This window comes from Corvus cornix, chromosome 21, assembly GCF_000738735.6.
Source record: "Corvus cornix cornix isolate S_Up_H32 chromosome 21, ASM73873v5, whole genome shotgun sequence".
In the NCBI taxonomy this organism is placed as follows: domain Eukaryota; kingdom Metazoa; phylum Chordata; class Aves; order Passeriformes; family Corvidae; genus Corvus; species Corvus cornix.
In genome coordinates, this window is record NC_046350.1 from 2087887 (window position 1) to 2108397 (window position 20511).

General features: G+C 40.3%; 2 protein-coding genes across 3 annotated transcripts; both read left to right on the forward strand.

Moving 5' to 3' along the window:
* The first annotated feature begins 6271 nt into the window (after positions 1-6271).
* Positions 6272-12069, forward strand: LOC104693254 (arylacetamide deacetylase-like 3). 2 transcript variants are annotated; one of them, XM_019289663.2, is made up of 5 exons: positions 6272-6336; positions 6472-6550; positions 6921-7137; positions 10008-10071; positions 10404-12069. In XM_019289663.2, the coding sequence occupies exons 2-5, from the start codon at positions 6530-6532 to the stop codon at positions 11176-11178; spliced, it is 1077 nt and encodes a 358-aa protein (XP_019145208.1). In that variant the 5' UTR covers positions 6272-6336; positions 6472-6529; the 3' UTR covers positions 11179-12069. The 2 variants fall into 2 exon arrangements, with proteins under 2 accessions (XP_019145208.1, XP_010404101.1); XM_010405799.3 differs by having other exon boundaries at positions 6287-6550.
* A 1305-nt stretch (positions 12070-13374) lies between these two features.
* Positions 13375-18233, forward strand: LOC104693255 (arylacetamide deacetylase-like 4). Its single transcript, XM_010405800.3, has 4 exons — positions 13375-13607; positions 15760-15976; positions 16355-16418; positions 17198-18233. The coding sequence occupies exons 1-4, from the start codon at positions 13431-13433 to the stop codon at positions 17970-17972; spliced, it is 1233 nt and encodes a 410-aa protein (XP_010404102.3). The 5' UTR covers positions 13375-13430; the 3' UTR covers positions 17973-18233.
* Positions 18234-20511: the final 2278 nt, after the last annotated feature.

Genomic DNA, 20511 nt, shown 5'->3' on the forward strand with positions numbered 1-20511 from the left:
ATTTGTCCATAAAGTGATAGAGCAGTACATTCCTGACACTAAAATGCACAACAAGTCAGACTAACACAAAGGTTGACAGCTGTCAAACGTCTCATGGGTATTACACCCCAAAGATAATATGACGAAGATACTAGAGATTTTTTTTTTTTTAACCCAGAGAGCTCCTGGGTTATTGGAGTTTTTGCCTATGAAGAACTTAGGAAAACAAGTTTCCTTAGCTGGGGCAGTTCCTTCCCATCTTGACAAAAACAACTAGTTCCTTCCACAAGAGAAGGTGAGGTGCCTGAGATGATAAATCCCTCAAGAGTTTGCACCCTGAGTGAAGCAACAGCGCTCCCCAGGCTGCCCCCCAGGCAGGATAAGGGTGTGTGTTGGAGTGAAGGATCCTCTGGACTCAGGCCTGGAGGGAAGCCAAAACACAGGGGTTGAATTAAAACCTTTGGACAAGCTGAGATACATGAAACCACACCAAAGTGATATAGAAATATAGATTTTTAACTTTAGTAGAAATATATGCTAAGTGCCTTAAACATTAAAAAGCTGTAGCAGAGACCTTAAACACAGTTCTTACTGCAGCAGTGTTACCTTTCCACAGAATTCTTTACTTTAGACAAAATATAGATAGAATTACACTGTTCACATTTTTTAGATGGAGTGTTCATACAAACAATAAGAACTGATAGAAACTGTATACGCAAATCTGTGTAACACCAATGTAACACTGGTGTAAGGCTTACGACTGTTAGAATTAGACCAGGATAGGTTAAGAAAAGAAAAACTAGAATCATGTGTTGATCTTATTGGTCAGTTAACAAATATAATCCACACTTCTGTAAGAAAAAATACAGAGTATTAAGTCTAGAAAATAGAGCATATAGTGTATAGTATATAGAGTATAGAGTATATGGAACATACAGAAGAAGCTGGTTTTGCCTGCTGTTTCTGCTTGCCTTTATCATGTAACCCCCTTTGAACTCTGCCTTCAAGAAAACTGTGAGACTATGGAATAAAGAACTTAGCAGAACAGCAGCCTCCTCTGCTCTTTTACCCTGGTCCGAGAAGGAAGGGTACCCCGTCAAAAGCTCAACAGATGTGGACAAGGCTGGTCCATCCTGACGTATTAACCCCAGAGAATGAGGGCAAGAGCCACATTTCTTTAGCTGGTCTCTACACTTTGATCCAAGGGTACCATAGCACAAATAAAAGGATCTAGGGGCGGATTGGAACACTGTCAAAACCTGAAAACTAGTGAGATGCTGGGAAGACCAGTGCAGCTGGGAGGGCTTGAGACTCTTAGAACAGCTCTGTGTGACAGGAAGAAGTTGAAGGAAATGAAGGAAGGGAAAGGAAACTGCCCTGCATCATTCCATCACCAGATGTCAGCACCAGCTGAGTCTGTAATAACCTGGCAAACATCTCTGCTCTGGGCACACAATGTGAGTACCTGAAACACATTACCAAAGGTCAAACTGTGGTTTGATTTCAATATTTTACTGAACCTGTTCTTATGCCTTCATAGCTTGAAGCTGTCTGTTTAATAACAGAGCACTTTTTAAGACATAACAACTTTAGATTACCTGTTCTGACCAATCAAGTTTGAAGTGGTGTATTACAGAAGTTTATAACTTCAATTATCCTCTCCTTTGCTGTCTTCACATCACCTCTTTGTACCACTCTAGTTACAACTCACATACCATAGCGTTTTTAAAATAAATAAGCAATTAGAAAACATTCCAAATTTACTAGCTCTATTATTTATAAATAATATTATTTATTTAAAAGCACTTAACACTATTCTCTGCCTATGATGCCCATTCTCTGTACTGCTCAGGGGCAATCCTGCAAACTCTGGCTGTTTTTATTGCTGTCTTCCTTGTCTCAGTTATTCACTATGTTTGCTGATTCCTGTGAGAGTGAAGACACTGCTAACCTGAATATTTGGAGTACTGAGATTCAGAAAAACCTGGCAGTTGCAGTTGTTATATTTACATTCAAGCAACTTCTGATTTAGTAAGATTCATTTTGGTGTGATGACCTGCCATGAAATCCCATGTGGATGTTCCAGAGCAGCTTTTTGGAATCTGTATGTATGGAGCAGAATTCATTCACTCTGAGGAACAGAACTGCACAGCAGCAGAGACACAGACACCCAACAATCCACCCACATTTTCAAATGCTACTTAACAAAATCCTCCAGTTGAATAAGCATTTCAAAAATGTACCTGCCCTGAACTGCACAACACAAGATCTTAATTGCCATCACTGAATGCTAATACATAACATCTGTCTTTTTTTTCTTTTTAGTACAGTACAACTTTTTACTCCAGAATTTGTTAGCAGCTGCTTAGCCTAGGAGTCATTTGGAAGGGAAAGACTTCAAAGAAGAAGAGGAAGAAAGGAAAGGCTAAAATAAAGATTTATGGCAGACTAAATGGAAGGTGGCTTTCTGTTGTAAGAGCAAAATATACAGGAAGTGGCTACTTATTTGGGTGGGGAGATGGAGATAACAAAAAGGGAGGACACTGAAAGGTAGGTAGGAGGCAGCCTAAATGCAGAGGTAGATGAAGCAAATACACAGCACCTTTAAAAACCAGTATGGTAGAGCGTGTACTAAGGTGTAATTTCTCAAAGCTTCTTACTGTCACTGTGAAGGGCATATTAAATCCATCTCACAGATCAGAAGACTCAGGCTTACAGATATGAAGAGCTCTGAGATGCTTTCAATCAGTTGTTAACATAAAATGAAGAAATGTGAAGGATGGCAAGTTCCTCCCATGCTCCACTTGGTAAAAACAAAGTCAGTTAAATTACTCTACAGATTCTAATTGTTCTGCTAAATTACCTAGAGAAAATAAGAATAATTTTAAAAAGCAAGGCAAATTATATTTACCAGAGTGTTTCATTTTGAAATGAACATTAAAAAACTAAAGAACTCAACCAGAAGCTATTATTTCTGGGTTTAAATTTTCTTTGGAATACATTATTTTTTCCTGTTTTCTGTTTCCTGACTATACCTGCTGGAGTCGATACCTCTCATCACAGCTGACTACTTTACCACGCTTTAGTTACTCATCGTAGGATTTCTTGTGTTACACAGAGTAGCTCTGCAATAGTCAACTGACTCCAGGTTAACTGTGGTGGCAACAGCCTGCAATCACAAGTGAAATGTGTTGCAATGTTTTAGAGAAAGACTTCACAGGAAAACCAGTAACTCATGACAGTCACAGAATTCATTAGCACCAACTCCCCTGACCCTCCTGCCTTGCGTAGTGTTGGGTTTCTCAGCTCCTGCCTCTTCTGCTAATAATTAAGGGGAAGTTGATGAGTTTTACACATTCTCAGCCTACGAAGCTATGTGGGATTCCACAGCTACAGAAGCTTTAGAAAACCCACAAGACTGAGTCTCGTGAAAACCTGCAAATACCACATTTCCTTAGATAGGTATTGTTATTGTACTTCCCCTTCCCATCATTACTATAACTATTAGAAATATGCCGAAAAATCAAGAAGAGAATGAATTTTAGAATGCATAAAGGGAGGCTTGCTGATGAGAAAATGGGAAGAATTTACCCAACTATTTTTGATTCTGTACTCATCAAGTGCTTCATTAACATTAAACTCCAGAAACATCAAGTTCAATGAATAAAGCATCAATTTGTGATCTCCGAGTAGCTGTTTTATAACAATAAAGAACCACATGAGATCCATAATTCTCATTACAATGTCAAACTCCAGACTGTGTTCATTTTCTCTGGTTTAGTGGAATCTCATCAACCTTTACTTAGTGCAAGGCTGTTCTCATCAATAGGTAAAGACTTTGTGGAAGCTGGGGTTTGAGGATGAGTTTGCTGAAAAATAAAAATATGGCTATAGCAAAACACATCAAACACCCACCATTTAAAGAACTACGTCTCTACTGCCAGAAAGAGAAGAAGCCTTTGTGTTTGCAAAGATACAAGGTACTCACTTCATGCAGTGGATTGAAAGGAAATAAAAGATTCTTTTGACAATTTAGCACCTCGAAAACAACTGGGAAAAAAAACCCACTGAAAACTTTACTGACTGTTTTGTAACAACTTGAGAACCAGACAGTGACCATAGATATTCCTACCCATCCTGTGGGTACAGGAATAGCTGGCCAGACTGGAAATAGCTGAAATATATGGAATATAAGGCACCAAGCATCATCACACAGTTGTCAATATAAGCATCCTCAGAAGGATCAAGCAGCTCTCAGACCATGGGATTTGCTTGATTCTGGAAAAACATGGACATTGTGTTAACAGGACAAGGAGGACTGAGGTGCAAACAGCACAGAGGTAGAACATGCTCTAAGTCCACATGCAGAGAATGCTCTAAGAGTAACATATTAAGAGATTAAGAGTAAAACATTAAGGTATTATTTTGAAACAATTTCTTTAACAACAGAAAGGCTGTAATGCGGAAATGAAAGATTTTTGTTCAGATTGTCATGAGTGTACAACAGATTTTATAGACAACTGCCAGGGCATAACATCAAAAAGCAAACCAACAAAAACCCTAAACTGTCCCTTTGTAAATTTATTTTTAAATAAAAAGACAGTAAAGCAATCTTCCTTCCACTCTATCAGATTCATCAAGGTTTCAAAACAGAGGTGGCATGTGTGAGGTGTTTTGGTTTTGATTAAAGCTGATTAATTATTGACTCACTGAATAGGAGAAGAAGTCTTGTGTCAAAATGGTGTCAGCAAGAGCTAACAGCAGACAGACACGTGCTCTTTGGTATAAGGCTTTCATAATCTGATCATATAAACAGCAGGTGTTTAATTGCCTTTGGTCACCTTTAAAAGTTTCATTTACTGCCACTGAAGTAGGAATTTTTTATTCTTGATTAAAGATTCTTTTGAAAGCACAGAAATTGCTTCCTCTGAGGATTCAAATATAAGAAATCATCAACAATGCTGAAATACAATATTCAAAGCTGATCTCCATGTGGGAATTTATTTCAGGATATTTGGACTGATGACACAGACATCAGAAATAAACAGTAAAACTGTGCTGTTCTTACAGGAATATATGGCAAAACAAATCCAAACCCCTGCAGGCTGTGCTGTAATATCACACTACAGAGAAACCATTTCTAAAGCAAATAACCACAAGCACCACTGGGCTGCCTCAATTGCACTGCAGACCGCTGTGGAGAACATCTGATGAGCTTAGGACAGGCTGAGCACTGGCCACGGGCATCTGGGTTTGGCTTCAATACTCTACAGTCTAAAATTTTAACTACCTATATCCTTAATCTGTGCCCTGTGGAACGGAAAGGCTCCAAATCAGCCAATCTCAGCACAGAAAAGGCTCTGATGACCTCCCTATTTCATAAACCTTGGCATAAATTTACAACATTGCTTCATCCCACATATTCTTACCTTCTCAAGCCAATGTTGTGCAAATCAGCTGTGAGTGTTGCTTTGATTTAAATAATATGCTAATGAAACTAAGGACTAATTCAGTTTTCAGATGGGAATTCCACTTTAAAAGCCAAGGCACAAAAAAGGTTTGGGACCTGTAAATTTTAAATCGTGTAGAAAACATAATTCTAAGTAAGAAAAACACAAACCAGAAAAATTGCTTCACCAAACAACTGCCACCAACTGTTACCATCCTTCACCAATACACATGTATTCATAATGCCTCTACATTGAACTGCAAACAAGAATAACAGTGAATATGAAACACTGAGGGTTAATCAGTAAAAAGCTTTCAGCAGAAACAACAGTGGCTTGAATCTACAAACACACCCCCATGTGTCTGGAGAGACCTTCATGTACATTAAGGCTTGCACTAATTTTAAACACTGAGCAAATATGCTCTTATTTAAAGCAAAATAATTAAAGCATGAATATGTTAGTGCATTCTCCTACAAACAAGAGTATTTTGATTTGAGTATTTTTCTTCTCAGAGAAGTGTATATATACCTTGATGACAAATCCAAGTAGCTCCATGTCACTAAAATTTAACACTGCAACAGGAATGTCCATCCAAAATGAATCCACTACAAACCAAAAAGACCATCTACAAATCAGGCCCCCTCTGAATAATAATTTCTCCTTGTTAGCAAAGAGTTCATAGTATCAATCAATTCCGTATACTTTGAATCCCACCTTTTGTAAAGGGTACCAAGAAAGCATAAAGATGTGTTGCCAATAATGTCATTGTCAAAAGAAGGGTGGAGAAAATTGCATTACATTGCATTGCAACATTAATAAACATTTAATTTCTGCATATGAACTGAGCACTCATTCTCCCGTGAAGACTCCTCAGATGCACTTGAAAACAACGCTTAACACAGCACTGGTATTATAGCATTCACTCCCACTGAAGTGAAATGGCATGTGTTTTTACGACTTTAGCAATTATAGGAATGTTTTTCATTTCTCCTGTTTTAATACCAGCATTGTTTTTGGGGGTTGTATTATACGGTTTTTTCAGCTCAGAACTGCCACCTGGAATTGAGCAACCTCTAAAGCTTCGTTTTTTCCACTCTTTGATGATTACAACCATGGTCACAGTAAGTTAAATTTCTTAACCTGGGGATTTTACTTTTCCTTGGGTAGGATATTTGGGAGCTGGCGGATAATGGCTTAAGGGAATAAAAAAAAGAACAAAGCAATTCACACTCCTGAAACCTGTAAGCATTGATATATATGAATGCAAAACATGTTAAATTAACATAAAATTGATATGACTAATCTTAAAAGCTTCTTTAGATTCTTCAAACTGCAGCCACTTTATGCTGGGAAACTGTTTCACTTGAGAATTTAAAACAAATATCTAGATGTATCCTGTACACAGTGAACTGCATGTACATAGAATAATGCTGTCTGTTCAGGAACAAGCCAACATTACTCCTCTTCTTCCAAATTCTTTCTTTTCAACAGGGAAAGATTTTGGAGAAGCTGGGGATCTGCAATGATTTAACCATACTGCGAGTAGCACTCGATGGGATACCCCCATGGAGAGATTACAAACTGCTTATCAAAGATCTCACAGTATATGAGGTACCATTGAGGATTTATCAGCCCAAAAGCCCACCTACTGGCAAAAGAAGAGGAATTCTGTATTTTCACGGAGGTGCCGGCACATTTGGGAGCATTAGTAAGCAACGGGCAAGTTTTATTTTTCAAGTCAAATCCAAGTCTTTACATTTTTGCCTTCAGGCATGTGTCAGTCAATGTCTGCCCTGTCCTTCCCAGTGTCACCAGTCTTGGCAATCGCAGCGCTAACTAGAAAGTATTTGTGGAATGAATAATCTTGTGTTAAAGGGAGTCACATCTCTGCTTCCTTTGGGCTAGAGACCTGTGATCCAGAAATCCCTCACCCTGCTCTCAGCTCTCAGTGAGGGACTCTGCTCTACTAAGACTACTCTATCTTACATAAAAGATATAATATGGGTCCCAGGAAGAATTTAAAGAATACATTAAAAAAAAAAAAAATCTGTAAATAAATTCCCATTCAAGGAATCCAAATGAAGGAAAATACAAATAACGAAGGAGCAATTTGGGGAAGTTTGATTCTTGTGATGACATGGAACAGGATACTTGATTTCTTTTTCAAAAAGGGAGACAACCCTTGTCTCAGCAACTGGGAACTCTGCCTCCTGACTGCTCTGGATCTCCTTCTGAGCAGCCGAAGCTCCGAGTGCCCTCTCTGCAAGCCAAGGCCCCTAACATGGAAATACGGACTTCATTCCAGGGGTCAGGCAGGGCAGTTTGAGGGGTTTGAATCCTTTACTGTTTCAAAGTGTAGGTTTGCACTATACTGGGCAGACTTCAGTTTCCTGGCATCCTTCAGCCCCATGCAGGAACCATGCAGGATCCTGTGCCACAGGTTCCCCTCTGCACTGGGGCACAAATAACTTACTCTGCTGTACTCAGAGCACGGGAGTCTGGGTGCAGTGTCAGGCTCACATCTACAGCTAGTCTGGGTGGCTGTGAGGACTCCAGGGATGACACTCTGTGATCTAAGTGACAGGTGAATTCCTCTCACTGGAAGAAAAAACCACACCACAAGTTGCACAGTGAGTCCCTGTTTACATGGCATGGCTTGATGTAACAGCCATACCTGTACACAGAGAGTGGGACCTGACCTTTGGCTTCAATTCCTTTTGGCGTTTGATAACAGGAAAGCAATCAACATGATGACAGGCTTTCAGAAGGACTTGGGGAATCTCCAGCCTAGGAAGGCTGAAGTCTGCAACCAGCAAATTAGCAGATGCTACAATGAAGAGAATCAGTGGGCAGATAACTATCACTTATTCCTCAAATGACTATCATGCTTCACAAATCCCAGAAACATTGAATAGTTTGGGTGGGAAGGGACCTTAAGTCTCATTCTCATTACAAGTCCCCACCATGGGCAGGGACACCTTCTGCTATCTCAGGTTGCTCCAAGCCCTGTCCTACCTGGCCTTGGACATTTCCAGAGATGGGGCAGCCACAGCTTCTCTGGACATCCTGTCATCCTGCCAGGGCCCCACAATGCTCACAGGGAAGAATTTCTTCCTAATATCTAATCTAAACCCACTCTTTACCAGTTTGATCACTTCAAGCTTTTTAAGTCAGGAAATACATGAATAAAGAAGACTGAGTTGCTAAAACCCACTTTGATTTCCAGAAGAGTCTCTTAAAGAGGCTACACACCCATGACATAAGAGGGAAGGTCTTTCATTTGGATAAAAGCTGATTGAAAAACAGAAAAAATATGGGTTATGGGAAGGTCCTGTGAGATTCCCATAAGGTGATCTGTGCTGGGGCCAGTGCTAATCAATTTATTCAAACACACAAAAGATGGTGCAAGCTGATGTGGTATTAAGTCCGCTGAGGGTCATAAATGGATGGCTGAAAAACTGCAGAATGTCTTTATGACAGCAGAGGATCGGACAATAAAATGACAGGTGAAATGGCATGTAGAGAAGTCAAACAGATGAACAGAGCATTATAAATGAAGTTATAAATGGTGTTATAAATGAAGCAATGGACTCCAAGCAGAAGCAGGAAGAAGATCTTGCAGGAAGGAGGTCTTGGCATTATGGTAGGAAGTTGCCTGAAAATGCTGACATACTGCACAGTAGCAGTCAAAAAGCAAATAAAATGCTAGCAACTATTAGTAGGAAAGGAAAGACAAAACAGGAAACTTCTTTATACCACTGTAATAAATCCATGGTGTATCTAAATATAGTGTAGTGCTTATAGTTCTGGTTCCCACTGCTCAAAAAGGATAGAGCAGTACTGGAAATACTTGGAGAGGCTGCCTAGGTAAGAAAAGTATCTCCATGCAGAGAATACGTGAATGGACTATGACTCTTCAGGCTGCAAAAGATGCATAAAGACAGATACACCAAGTGACTACAAAATCATGAGAAGCAAGAGAAGTTAAACAGGGAAGGATTTATCCACCATTTCTTACAGTACCAGAGTCAATGTCACCATGTGGAACCAGTGAATGCCAGGTACAAAAGGAGGAACTAGAAATTACTCTTTGTAAGCAAGTGAGAGAACTCCTCCCTGTACAAAGCTGTTATGGTTAAGGTTAAAATCATGGGCTTAAGAAGTGGTTTGGTTAATTCACAGAAGAAATACTAATCAAGGGCATTAGGTATAAAGACAGCTTCTGTCTCAAAGGACCACCCTGAACTCAAATTCCTGTATGCTCCTAATTCCTGCTTGTCCCCAGCTTACACTCTCCTTAGACACCTTTTGTTGACCACCAGGTGAGATGCGAGACCAACCCAGACAGATTTCTGGGTTTCCTTGGTATCGCCATCCTTACATGCTTGTGTGATGCCCTGAGAGCCACTGACCAACAGAAAATGTGTTAATGTGTAAAGACCACATTCTATAACACGAGGTCCCTATCAGTCTCATGTTGCAGGGCCTTCCACACAGTGTATGTTCAGGGATCTGTATTTTAATTTCAAAAGGATATTTGATTTTCAAATCATCATTTCTGATAAACTTTCTCTTTAGGAGCCTTTGAAAGAGTATGCCGCTATATGGCCAAAAAATGCAACTCAGTGGTTGTATCTGTTGGGTAAGTGCTATTTTTCCATAAAAGTGTTTATGGGAATACAGGTCTCAGTTGAAACTCTTATGAAAAATATGCTGAAAATATTTACTATTTTAGATTGTATACCTATTTTTCACTTAAACCTTTCATTTAATTTAGAAATGTGCTTATAGGCAAAGTATTCTAAAATAGCTGTAGCATCACTAGTTTGGCTTTCCAATCTACACTATTTAAACCCAAATATAATCTTTAAAATAAAGAAAATAAACTCTATATAACTACCACAGCAACTGCAAACAACACAAATTGAGTGTTTATAACTCCACTGACAATAAGCACAGTATTTGACATTTCAGGTACCGTCTGGCTCCTGAACACCCCTACCCAGGGCAATATTTTGACTGTCTCAATGCCACCTTATACTTCATGAGGAATTTAGAAGAGTATCATGTGGATCCTGGTCTCATCATCATTAGTGGTGACAGCTGTGGAGCTAATTTTGCTACAGTTATTTGCCAAATACTTCTCAATGACAGAGATCTGCCAAAAGTACGTGCTCAGGTCCTACTTTACCCAGGACTCCAGGGGCTGGATTTCCATTTGCCCTCCTACCAGCAGAACGCTTCCGTCCCCATGTTGTCCCGGAAGATGGTTATCTACTTCTGTTTTCGTTACCTTAACAGAAAACCCACAGTATGGAAAGATGTTTTACAAAACTGCCATGTTCCTGAGAGTATGAGACAAAAATATAAAAACTGGGTAAGTGCTGACCTTATTCCTGATGAATTTAAGATTAGAGGCTACATACCACCGAAACCCGCATCATATAAACCTGAAGTCCATGAAGCTGTCAAAGAAATTTTAGGAATAACATTTTCTCCACTTTTAGCTGAAGATTCCATTATTTGCCAGCTCCCTGAGTCCTACATTGTGACCTGTGAGTTTGATGTGTTGAGGGATGATGGTCTGTTATACAAGAAGAGACTAGAGGACAATGGTGTTCAAGTGACCTGGTATCATAGCGAGAATGGCTTCCATGGAATTTTAGCCTTTTTTGGCTATGGGATTTTTTCCTTTTTATCTGGACATAAGATAATGGATAGTATTGTGAATTATATAAACAGTTTATAGAAGTATTTTTCAGAAGAAAGATGCAAGTCATGCCGTATCATTGATGAATTTATACTTGGCAAGGAATGTAAACATTTTTGATTTATGGTTCGGATTTTGACTGCATTATGTGGTTTCTGATTTCTGCTTCATAGTGACTCTCAAACAAATGTTAAGATTATTTAAAGTGCTACCATTCTAGAAAATATTCTTGTAAAAACACACCAATAAGAACTAGATGCAAAGGCAAGGACCTAGCACATCCTGTTTCACTGAAACTATAGCAATTCCAGTATCTTTGCATGGCTGGCACCCACTGAAGGCAAGAGACAAGAATATCCGTGAAGATTCTTCAACAGCCCAGAAATGCTGAAGACAACAACCAAGGTCTGCTTTGGCCCTTGAGACAGACAGGAGGTGCTGATGGTATCAGATGGAGAACTCAGCTTCTATGAAGTCTTACAACACACACTGAAATTGCAGCCATGAATTTAATTTCTAGGGTTAGTCTGTACAAAGACTACACTGCTCCAGAAATAGAAAAGTCAAAAGGAAGGCTCCTGTCTGGAGTGGAAATCCTAAACTGGAACTAGCATGGGTTTGATTTTGTTTGGGATCTGAGAAATGATGTTTAATTTTGGAACTTCACTCTCAAACTGGAATCCCTGAACGTTGGTGAGTGTGGGGATGTTAGAGAACTGCAGAGGTGAGACTTTTCTGTAGCCCTTGTTTTCTTTCAAGGTTATCTTATGCTCAAGGCTACCTGTTCTGCTGTGTTGAAAAAGTTCTGAAAATCATGTAAAGAAGGCAGAGAAGCACAATTTTATCTATATTATCACTGTAATGCTATGGTGATCCTGTAATGCTTTCAACAACAAAAAATAAAAACTAGCACTGCAAATACTTCTAAGAGTGAGAGTTACATTTGCTAAACACTTACTGATGGATAAACCAAACTGAACCCCCTGTGGTGAAAGGAACAACACAACTCAGGCAGGCAAAGACCACAATCTTGCTAATTCTACCTGGTCACATCTGTGCTGTGCTCAGCAATTAACCTACCAAACAAGTGGACATGACCACGTAACTGTGAAAACACAATACAAACTGAAAGTCCACAAACACTGCTGGATGGTGTTTTTTGCTGGTGGATTTTCCAAATCTGGGCTTTTGCAGATTTTTAAAACAAGATTTCCTTCTACTTCAGAATATTTTACGATGACCATGTGCCCTATTAAAAACACTCAACTTCTCACTAGAAAAACAGTATGAAATTAATTTTTTATAAAGTTTTCTAACTAAAATGACATGGTACTCTCCCCCCATCACTTATAATTTGACTTACAACAACAAAAAAAAACACTAAACAAAAAACAAAACAAAACAAAAAACCACCCCCACATTGCTACCTAATAATGTTAGATTTTTACCTATTTCCTTTCCCTGTGAATTTACAATTTAAATGTTCTGACATTCTAGTTGTTTGAAGAGTTGCAAACTTAGATTCCCAATTAATTAATCTGCATCATTTAAAGTACACATTAGCACAATCCTACTCCTCAGCAAGAACAAGATAAAGCAGTTTGATTTGAAACTCTTTAATCACTGGTTATCTTAAGTCATTTTAAGCTGTACTTGGTGCACACAGAGTTACTGAAGGTTACCTGCAACAAGGTCACCTGATCGTGAATCTAAAGTCAGCCTCCTGTGGCTTTTTAAAAGCATTTTCTTCTGTTAGAAGAAAACATAAATACTAAAAAGAACTGAGATTTGGGTAATGACAGAAATTTCTAAGTGCTACTTTCCAAAGAGCACTGGTGACAATCCCTTTGGCCCTTTTGAGTGACAATCATCACATGCAGGTTCCCACTCCTGAGGAAACTCTTCAGATGGGTGTTTTATAATGCCACAAACTAAAAGCACACAAATGCCCTCTGTCTATTTTCCACCTCCAACTAATTTAATACTAATGCAGTTCATTCATAACACTCTTCTCCCAGCTAAGCACTGGTTTCATGCAAAAATTCCAAAATGCTGCTGGCATGGATCTGTTAACAAATCAAGGACTTTGACCAACTTATCTTTTTTGAGATAATGGGAATGTGGGGGAAAGAAAGTGGGAGAGGGAAAGATACTTGCTAATGTATTTGTAAAAGGGAGGAGAGAGATTTTTACTGGAGCAAACAAAGAACAGGAAGATGAACAAAGAATCAGGAAGTAACAAGCCAAATATATCAAATCAAAGACATCTCAGATCACTACAGTTCAGCAAAATGGCAGTTGTACTCACAGTGCTGGTGTTATTCTTAGCTGGTTTTCTTGCTGGATTTATATTGTTGGTCATGGGGGCAATTAATTTTGATTTTTCCAACTCAGAAATTCCTCCTGGAGTGAACCAGCCTGCAAAGCTCCGAATCATTCATATAATTTTAATATGCACAGCTGTGGTGGTAAGTGAACCTGGTGTGATTTCTGGGGGAAGAACAGTGAACCTGTAGATTTTAAACTTAGTACAATGCTAGAAGCCTGCATGGAATTATGTTCCAGAGACAAGAGCAGGGCATTGCTGTCATGCTGCATGTTTTATTTAGCTGAGTGTTGCTAAAGAAACTTTGCCAGACTTTTAACACTGCACTGCTCTACCCCAGTACTGCCCAACTCTATCTTAGGCAGTACCTATTGCTGCTTTAACACAAGTGTGTCAAAGTCTGACTGTGCTTCTGCCCTGACTTGAGCTGACCTAGTAATGATTTGATTAATTATGTTTATTCATTTTGGATCATTTATATTTCCATTCTGGGTTCAGACTATACCAGATGTCTCTGGGCCAAGTTTTTCTTGGTTGTGGGGATGACAAGTTCTGTATTTATTTTGAATATAAAGTGAGAAGCTGAACATTTCAGAACTGGCTTTGGGAAGGGACAGTTTCTGTCACATAAGTGACAAAATTAGGTAACATTGCCCAAGAGGAGCTGAAGGCATTCTTCTGCCCAAAGCACATTTATGTAACTCCTGCAGCAACTAAGTAGGATTCTCTGATGGGAATGAGGGGCTCTAGCCAGCCCAGCTTCTCCAGGTGAAGCAGTCTGTAAAAGCGTGGGAAGGTAATCAGTCTCCAAGAGCAGCACTCAGCATCTGGTGAGCTCTGCTGACGGAGGAGCTCACTGAAACACAGGTATTTCTACGTAACGATAGCATGTCTCATCAGAGATGCTCTGATGAGACATGACATCAGACTGGAGATAACAGAGGTTGTGCATATATTTAATAAATTAATTTAATGGAATACCTGCAAAGAGAGACAAACTATTTAAAATTTAAAAAGGAAAACTAAGAGAAAAAAATTCTCAGTCAGAAATATTCTAGATTATAGTTGACCATAGTAAAGAATTCTAAATATATATTCTCATGCGTTGGCTGCACAGAAGTTATAATTAGAAACTGAGATTACATCACTTAAGCAGCTGGAAAAGCCAGTTGTCTTTGTATTATCAATCCACTGCCCACCATAAACCAGCATTGTATGCTGCAATGTAAACAACACAGGGTGAAAGAAAAACAAGTTGAATGTAAAAGTTAAGATATTCTTGGTATTGTTCCATTCCTGCTTGGAAAATAGCAAATACAAAAGAATAAATCATTTTATCATGCGTGTATGCAATTGGAGACACTAAGACTAGTTTCTGTAACCAATTAAAATCAGTATATTGTAAAAAGTCTTAGTTTCTGCAAGAAATCTTTCCTCAAGATCAGGCACAAAGAATATTATAAATAGCTGGAATCACTGAAAAAAAAGGCCTACATTGAGAGTCATGGCACTACTGACTATCCATGCAAATCTGGCTGTCTAATAAGAAATATTCAGAACAGAATCCTGAGTACTATGAACTTGATCCAAATGTTCCTAAGGACTGAAGTACTGGTTGGCATGGCTGAACAATGCATTTCAAAACAGGGGGTACACCTTTTTTTTATTTACGCAAAGCTATGTTGGAGCACTAGCTCTGATTTGTATTCATTTTCTGATGCCTGGCATGAATATCCCTATGGCATAGAGAATGAACAGAAGTTCATTCCTACTAAATACCTCAGGATTTTCTTGTCAGTGCATGGCACACATCAGTGAGACTTAAGAGACGGATCAAAAAGCTATTATCAAATATATTCTTAAATTAGTCAACTCTACTTTGGGCAAGTGTCTGTACCACGAAAATCAGCACCAGAAAGACCCGTCTTTCACTATGTTTCCACATCTTCTGGGGGGCAAGGATAGAATAACCAGTGAAAACCAAATTTGCTTTCCATGTTAGGTAAAGGACCCGCTGAGGAAGCAGAGAGATCTATTTCACCTTTCACCAGTCTGTTAATGTTGCATTGTTTGGGGTTCCATTCTTTGGTTCAGGTAGCTCTCTCATGACCTCTCCTGATGCTGCTGTTACTTGTTCAGTTGTCTCCTACACCTGTACAACTACTCTCTTAGTTCATTACTGCCCTAAAAATACATGACTTAGGCACCGTGAGTTTACTGTCCACACAGTTCGTTTCCTTTGGAAAATACAGGATCTCTTGAGTGAGATCTCTGTTCTCTTTGCCTTTGAACAGGGAAAGATTTTGGAAAACATTGGCATCTGCACTCAGGTGAATTTTGTACGGTACATGCAAGGAAGAAAGACTCTGGGGGCGGACGCGAAGCTCTTCATCAAGGATCTGTGGTTTGAGAAAGTGCCTGTAAGGATTTACCAGCCTAAGGCTCCATCTGCCAGCCAAAGGAGAGGAGTTATGTTTTTTCATGGAGGAGGATGGGTATTCGGAAGTCTTGGTAAGATATCTAGCGGAAAAAAAATTATAGTTTAGTTAAAGAAATACATACTTCATAAATAGTAAAGTCGGTTGTTTCTTGATCTGTAGCAGTTGCAAACTTTGAGTATAACCACAGCTTCAATCTTGTAATTCTTGCTGTCGGAAGAAGGCATCTGCTGTGGATCACGTGATTTTTCTTACAGGACAATGATATAAGGGGAAAAAATAATGAAATAGGAAGATGAGGAGATACAAAAGGACTGAGGAGCTGTGTAGGAAGCAGCAGAGAAAAGTACAGAATATTTTCTTCTTGCAATTCTTTGACTTCTCCAATAGAAAACATCTCTGGAGAGAAAACACCCCAACCCAAACCCAAACCCCACCAAATCTCTTTCAGAGACCCACGAAAATCTGTGCCGCTTTATCGCCAGAGAAAGTGAATCTGTGGTTGTATCTGTGGGGTGAGTCTTTCCTCATGCTGATTTTGAGAGATTATTTCCTATAGTGTAAATATCACCTCCTGTCTCCCCAGTCATAGCAACAATCTTCCTCAGAGAAATGTCTCTGTGGGACTTCTCAAGCGTGGGATTTACAAATTCATTCTGCTGTTGTTTGGAGCCACTGAAGACTCACTTGGGCTGTTTTCACTGTCTAATTACATCACAAATTATACGTTGGCATATCTAGTTGGAAAATGAAGTTTTGAATCAATATTTTCAAATTCCAAACTCAAAACTGCTTGTAAACAGATAGTAAGCTATATGATCTCCTTAACACTTATTCAAGGAAAGCCTGCTTGATGCTTAGGGAAGCACAGTGTGAATGACAAGCTAATACCTTATCAAAATACTGGCATAATGGTTCAGATTATGAGGATATATAACATAGCTTTACGTAACAAAGACATAAACCAGAAGTATTGTCATTTGTGTCCAACTCATTAATCATTTGTGTCCAACCCATGAAAAGCTGAAGCAGAAAGTAACTAAATGATTGTCAGTAAAACCTACATAGAGTTGGCATCTGAGTACTCCTGTGTTGTTAAACACCTAAGAGACATCATAAATAGATGATATAATAACAAAATAATCTGCACCACCTACTCATGGTTTATTGATGATAATACTGTGGAGAAAAAGAAAATTCTGCAGAAATCAGGGTATTGCTGGTTGCAGGAACCAGGACTTTAGCAGTACATTTAAAACTATTTCCTTCTCTTACACTTGTCTCTGTGTCCCAGGTACCGTTTAGCCCCTGAGCACAAATACCCCGCTGCATACGAAGACTGTCTGAACGCCACCCAGCACTTCCTGCAGCACCTGGAGCACTACGGCGTGGATCCTGCCCGGGTCATTGTCTGCGGGGACAGTGCTGGGGGCAACCTGGCAGCTGCTGTGAGCCAGACCCTGGCAGGCAGGTCAGACTTCCCCAAACTCCGTGCTCAGATCCTGATCTATCCAGGCCTTCAGGCGCTGGACTTCAATTTGCCATCTTATCAACAAAATCGGGGAGTCCCTCTGTTATTCCGGGAACGTGCTGCTTTCTACATGTTGCAGTATCTAAATGGAAATGCAACAAATCTGGAAGAGGTCTTGGAAGGTTCCCATATTTCTGTAGATATTCAACTAAATTATAGGAAGTGGGTGAGTCCAGACAACATCCCTGAAAAATTTAAGGTCAGAGGCTACAAACCACGTGTGCTACTTGACTGTACAACTGAAGTTTTTGAGAAAGTGAAGAGATTCTGTGAGCCCATGCTGTGCCCGCTGCTGGCTGAAGACACAATTCTTCAGCAGCTGCCAGAATCTTTCATCCTGACCTGCGAGTATGACGTGCTGAGGGACGATGGCTTGTTGTACAAGAAGAGGCTGGAGGACAACGGGGTTCGAGTGACCTGGTGCCACCTCGAGGATGGATTCCATGGAATCATAAACTCATTTAATAGTGACTGGTTGTCATTTCCAGCTGGAAAAAGGGGTCTTGATAATATTGTGGATTTTCTAAGAAGCTTATAGCAACATTTGTCTTTGTTTCTGTAAGAACTGCCAAATTTCTGCCACCTTTTATGCTTCTAAATTCCATATAAGAAGTTCAGATAGGAACATTTGATAAGAAGCAATTAGCCAGTGTGATTACCATAAAGATGTTTCAAGAATACTATGAAAGTTTCTTTTAGAGCTGTTTGAAGTAGTCCATGCACAGTCTGCCTATTTTAATCATCTGTTTGGACTACACACTTGCTACTCTCTCAGTACATATAAAAGATGCAGTAAAATTTTAAGCCAACATCTGATCTGACCTATTTTATTCAATTACAGTCGATGGTTTCATTCTTCCTAGAAGTGTGTGTTTTAGCAAAGGAGAAAGACACTGACACTACAGTGCTATAATGCACAGCCTGTGCTCTTTGCTACACCTAGCACCTGAGTTTAAGGTTCCCAGTCACCAATTTGAAGATGTCTGTGGGCTAGGTAACTAGTATTTTAGACTCAAAAAAATGAAGTCACATTAGTTAACTTGACAGTTAGAACTGCAACTGTTCCCAAGAGAAATACTCTATTGACAACTTTGTTTAAATTACAATGGGAAAATGCTTTAAGTGTTTTCATATGTTTATCAAACATGTGGGTATGCTGAAAAACTTGTTCTTGTGCTTGATTAGAATCCTAGAATCACAGAATGGTTTGGGTTGGAAGGAACATTAAAGTTCATCTTCCAACGCCCTGCCATGGGTAGGGATACCTGGTCTAGCCCAGATTGCTTCAAGCCCCAAATAATCTAACAACAAAATAAGACTTACGCATTTACTTTTGCAGAGCATGGTACTTACCTTCCCCCCCCGCCCCCCCACCCCTCCCTTGTTCCCATTTTCTTTTCTGAATGTCCTTGATAAAAGCATGTATTCCAAACTATGTAAAGCATGCCCACAATGCAGGAAATGAATGTCCTGGCTGCCAATCAGCTGCAAGGGACAATTTATTCTCCACATTCACTGGCTCTCTGTCATAGACTAGAACTTCATTCAGGACTTAACTGCAGTCTCTGAGCACTCACTATTATCATCCACAATCCAAGAATTCTGTATTCAATACCAGACCCTTTATCAGTCCCACAATTATCATAAAGATAAACAGGAGATTAAACACATTGACTCTTCTCCAGTGTGATAACTGTTGGCACATTGCACAACATTTCCAATGACTTTAAAGTGAGTGACACCTGAAAGATCTCTTGCAACTGGGACTGCTCCAAGCCTTACTGTTACCTTAAAAAGCCAAATCCCAGATAGGCGTGAAGACACGTCACCTCTGGATAGGTGAAATGGCATTTTTTTATCTGCTGCCAATGATACTACTGGCAATTTTTGTTCCTTCATTCATATCAGCAATCATAAGAACAATTTAAACTGAGTATGCCAATTGCAGCATCCCTCCTGGAGTGAGCAATCCTGGAAAACTTCGACTTATTGTTGCTGTTTTGATTGTTACATCTACTCTGGTGAGTAACTCTGCTGTGACTTCTGCCAGAAATGTTGTTAGATGTTATTTTTGCTGTATATGTAAATACCAGAATCCTGCCAACTCCATCAAGGCTTAAATGATGGCTTTTCTCTTCTGGGGGCTTACTTGAGAGGACAGTTTTTGGAAAATCATTTCTGTTAGACCTCAGTCAGATTTTCCCTGTTCCATAAGGATTAAGACAACTATAAGAGCCCAAGCTTTATCAGCTGAGCTTCCCTAATTAAATTTAAAATTAAGAAGTGAGATTGCTTTGATTTCCACTTTAGGTAAGCACATATGATGTTTTTAGGCCATTTTTGGGGCTTTCCAGTAACATGGAAGGCTGGGTAATGGAAGTAGCAGTAATGGAAGACTGGATGCTTTCTAAGATGACAAAACCAGAAACCCCATAAACCTTAGAGAGGTGAGAGACACTTGGGAGCACTGCTCCCTCACCAGCTGCCCCTTCACCAGTTGCCCTTCATTGGCTGCCCTTCACCAGTGATCCTTCACCAGTCGCCCTTCTCTCACCAGGAGCCCCCTCACCAGGTGCCCCTTCACTGAGTGTCCCTCACCATCTGTCCTTTTCCAGGTGCCCCCGCACCAGTTACCCCTCGCCAGAAGCCCCTCAGCAGTCACCCCTCACCAGTCGCTGGATGCCAGTTGCCCTTCTGGTGCCCCTCACGAGCTGCTCCTCACGCGGTTCTCCCTCACCCGATTCCCCCTCATCCGGTGCCCCTCAGAGCTGTCCGCGCGCGGTCTCGTCTCAGCTCACCCCGGCTGTGCTCCCTCTCCCAACAGGGCAGGATTTTTGAGAAGATGGAGCTGTGCAGCAGCCTGGCCTTCAAGCGCCGCGTGTTCTCCGGGTGGCGGCCGGGCCCGGCGCGGGGGTGCGGCGGGAGGACGCGAGGCTCGGGCTGTACCGGCCCCGCGCCCCGCCGTGCTGCTCTTCCACGGCGGCGGCTGGATCTGCGGCAGTCTCGGTGCGGCCCCGGGCCCCGGCTCGGCCACCGACCCGTCGGGACGGAACCCCCTGGCACTGTCTTCGTAGCGT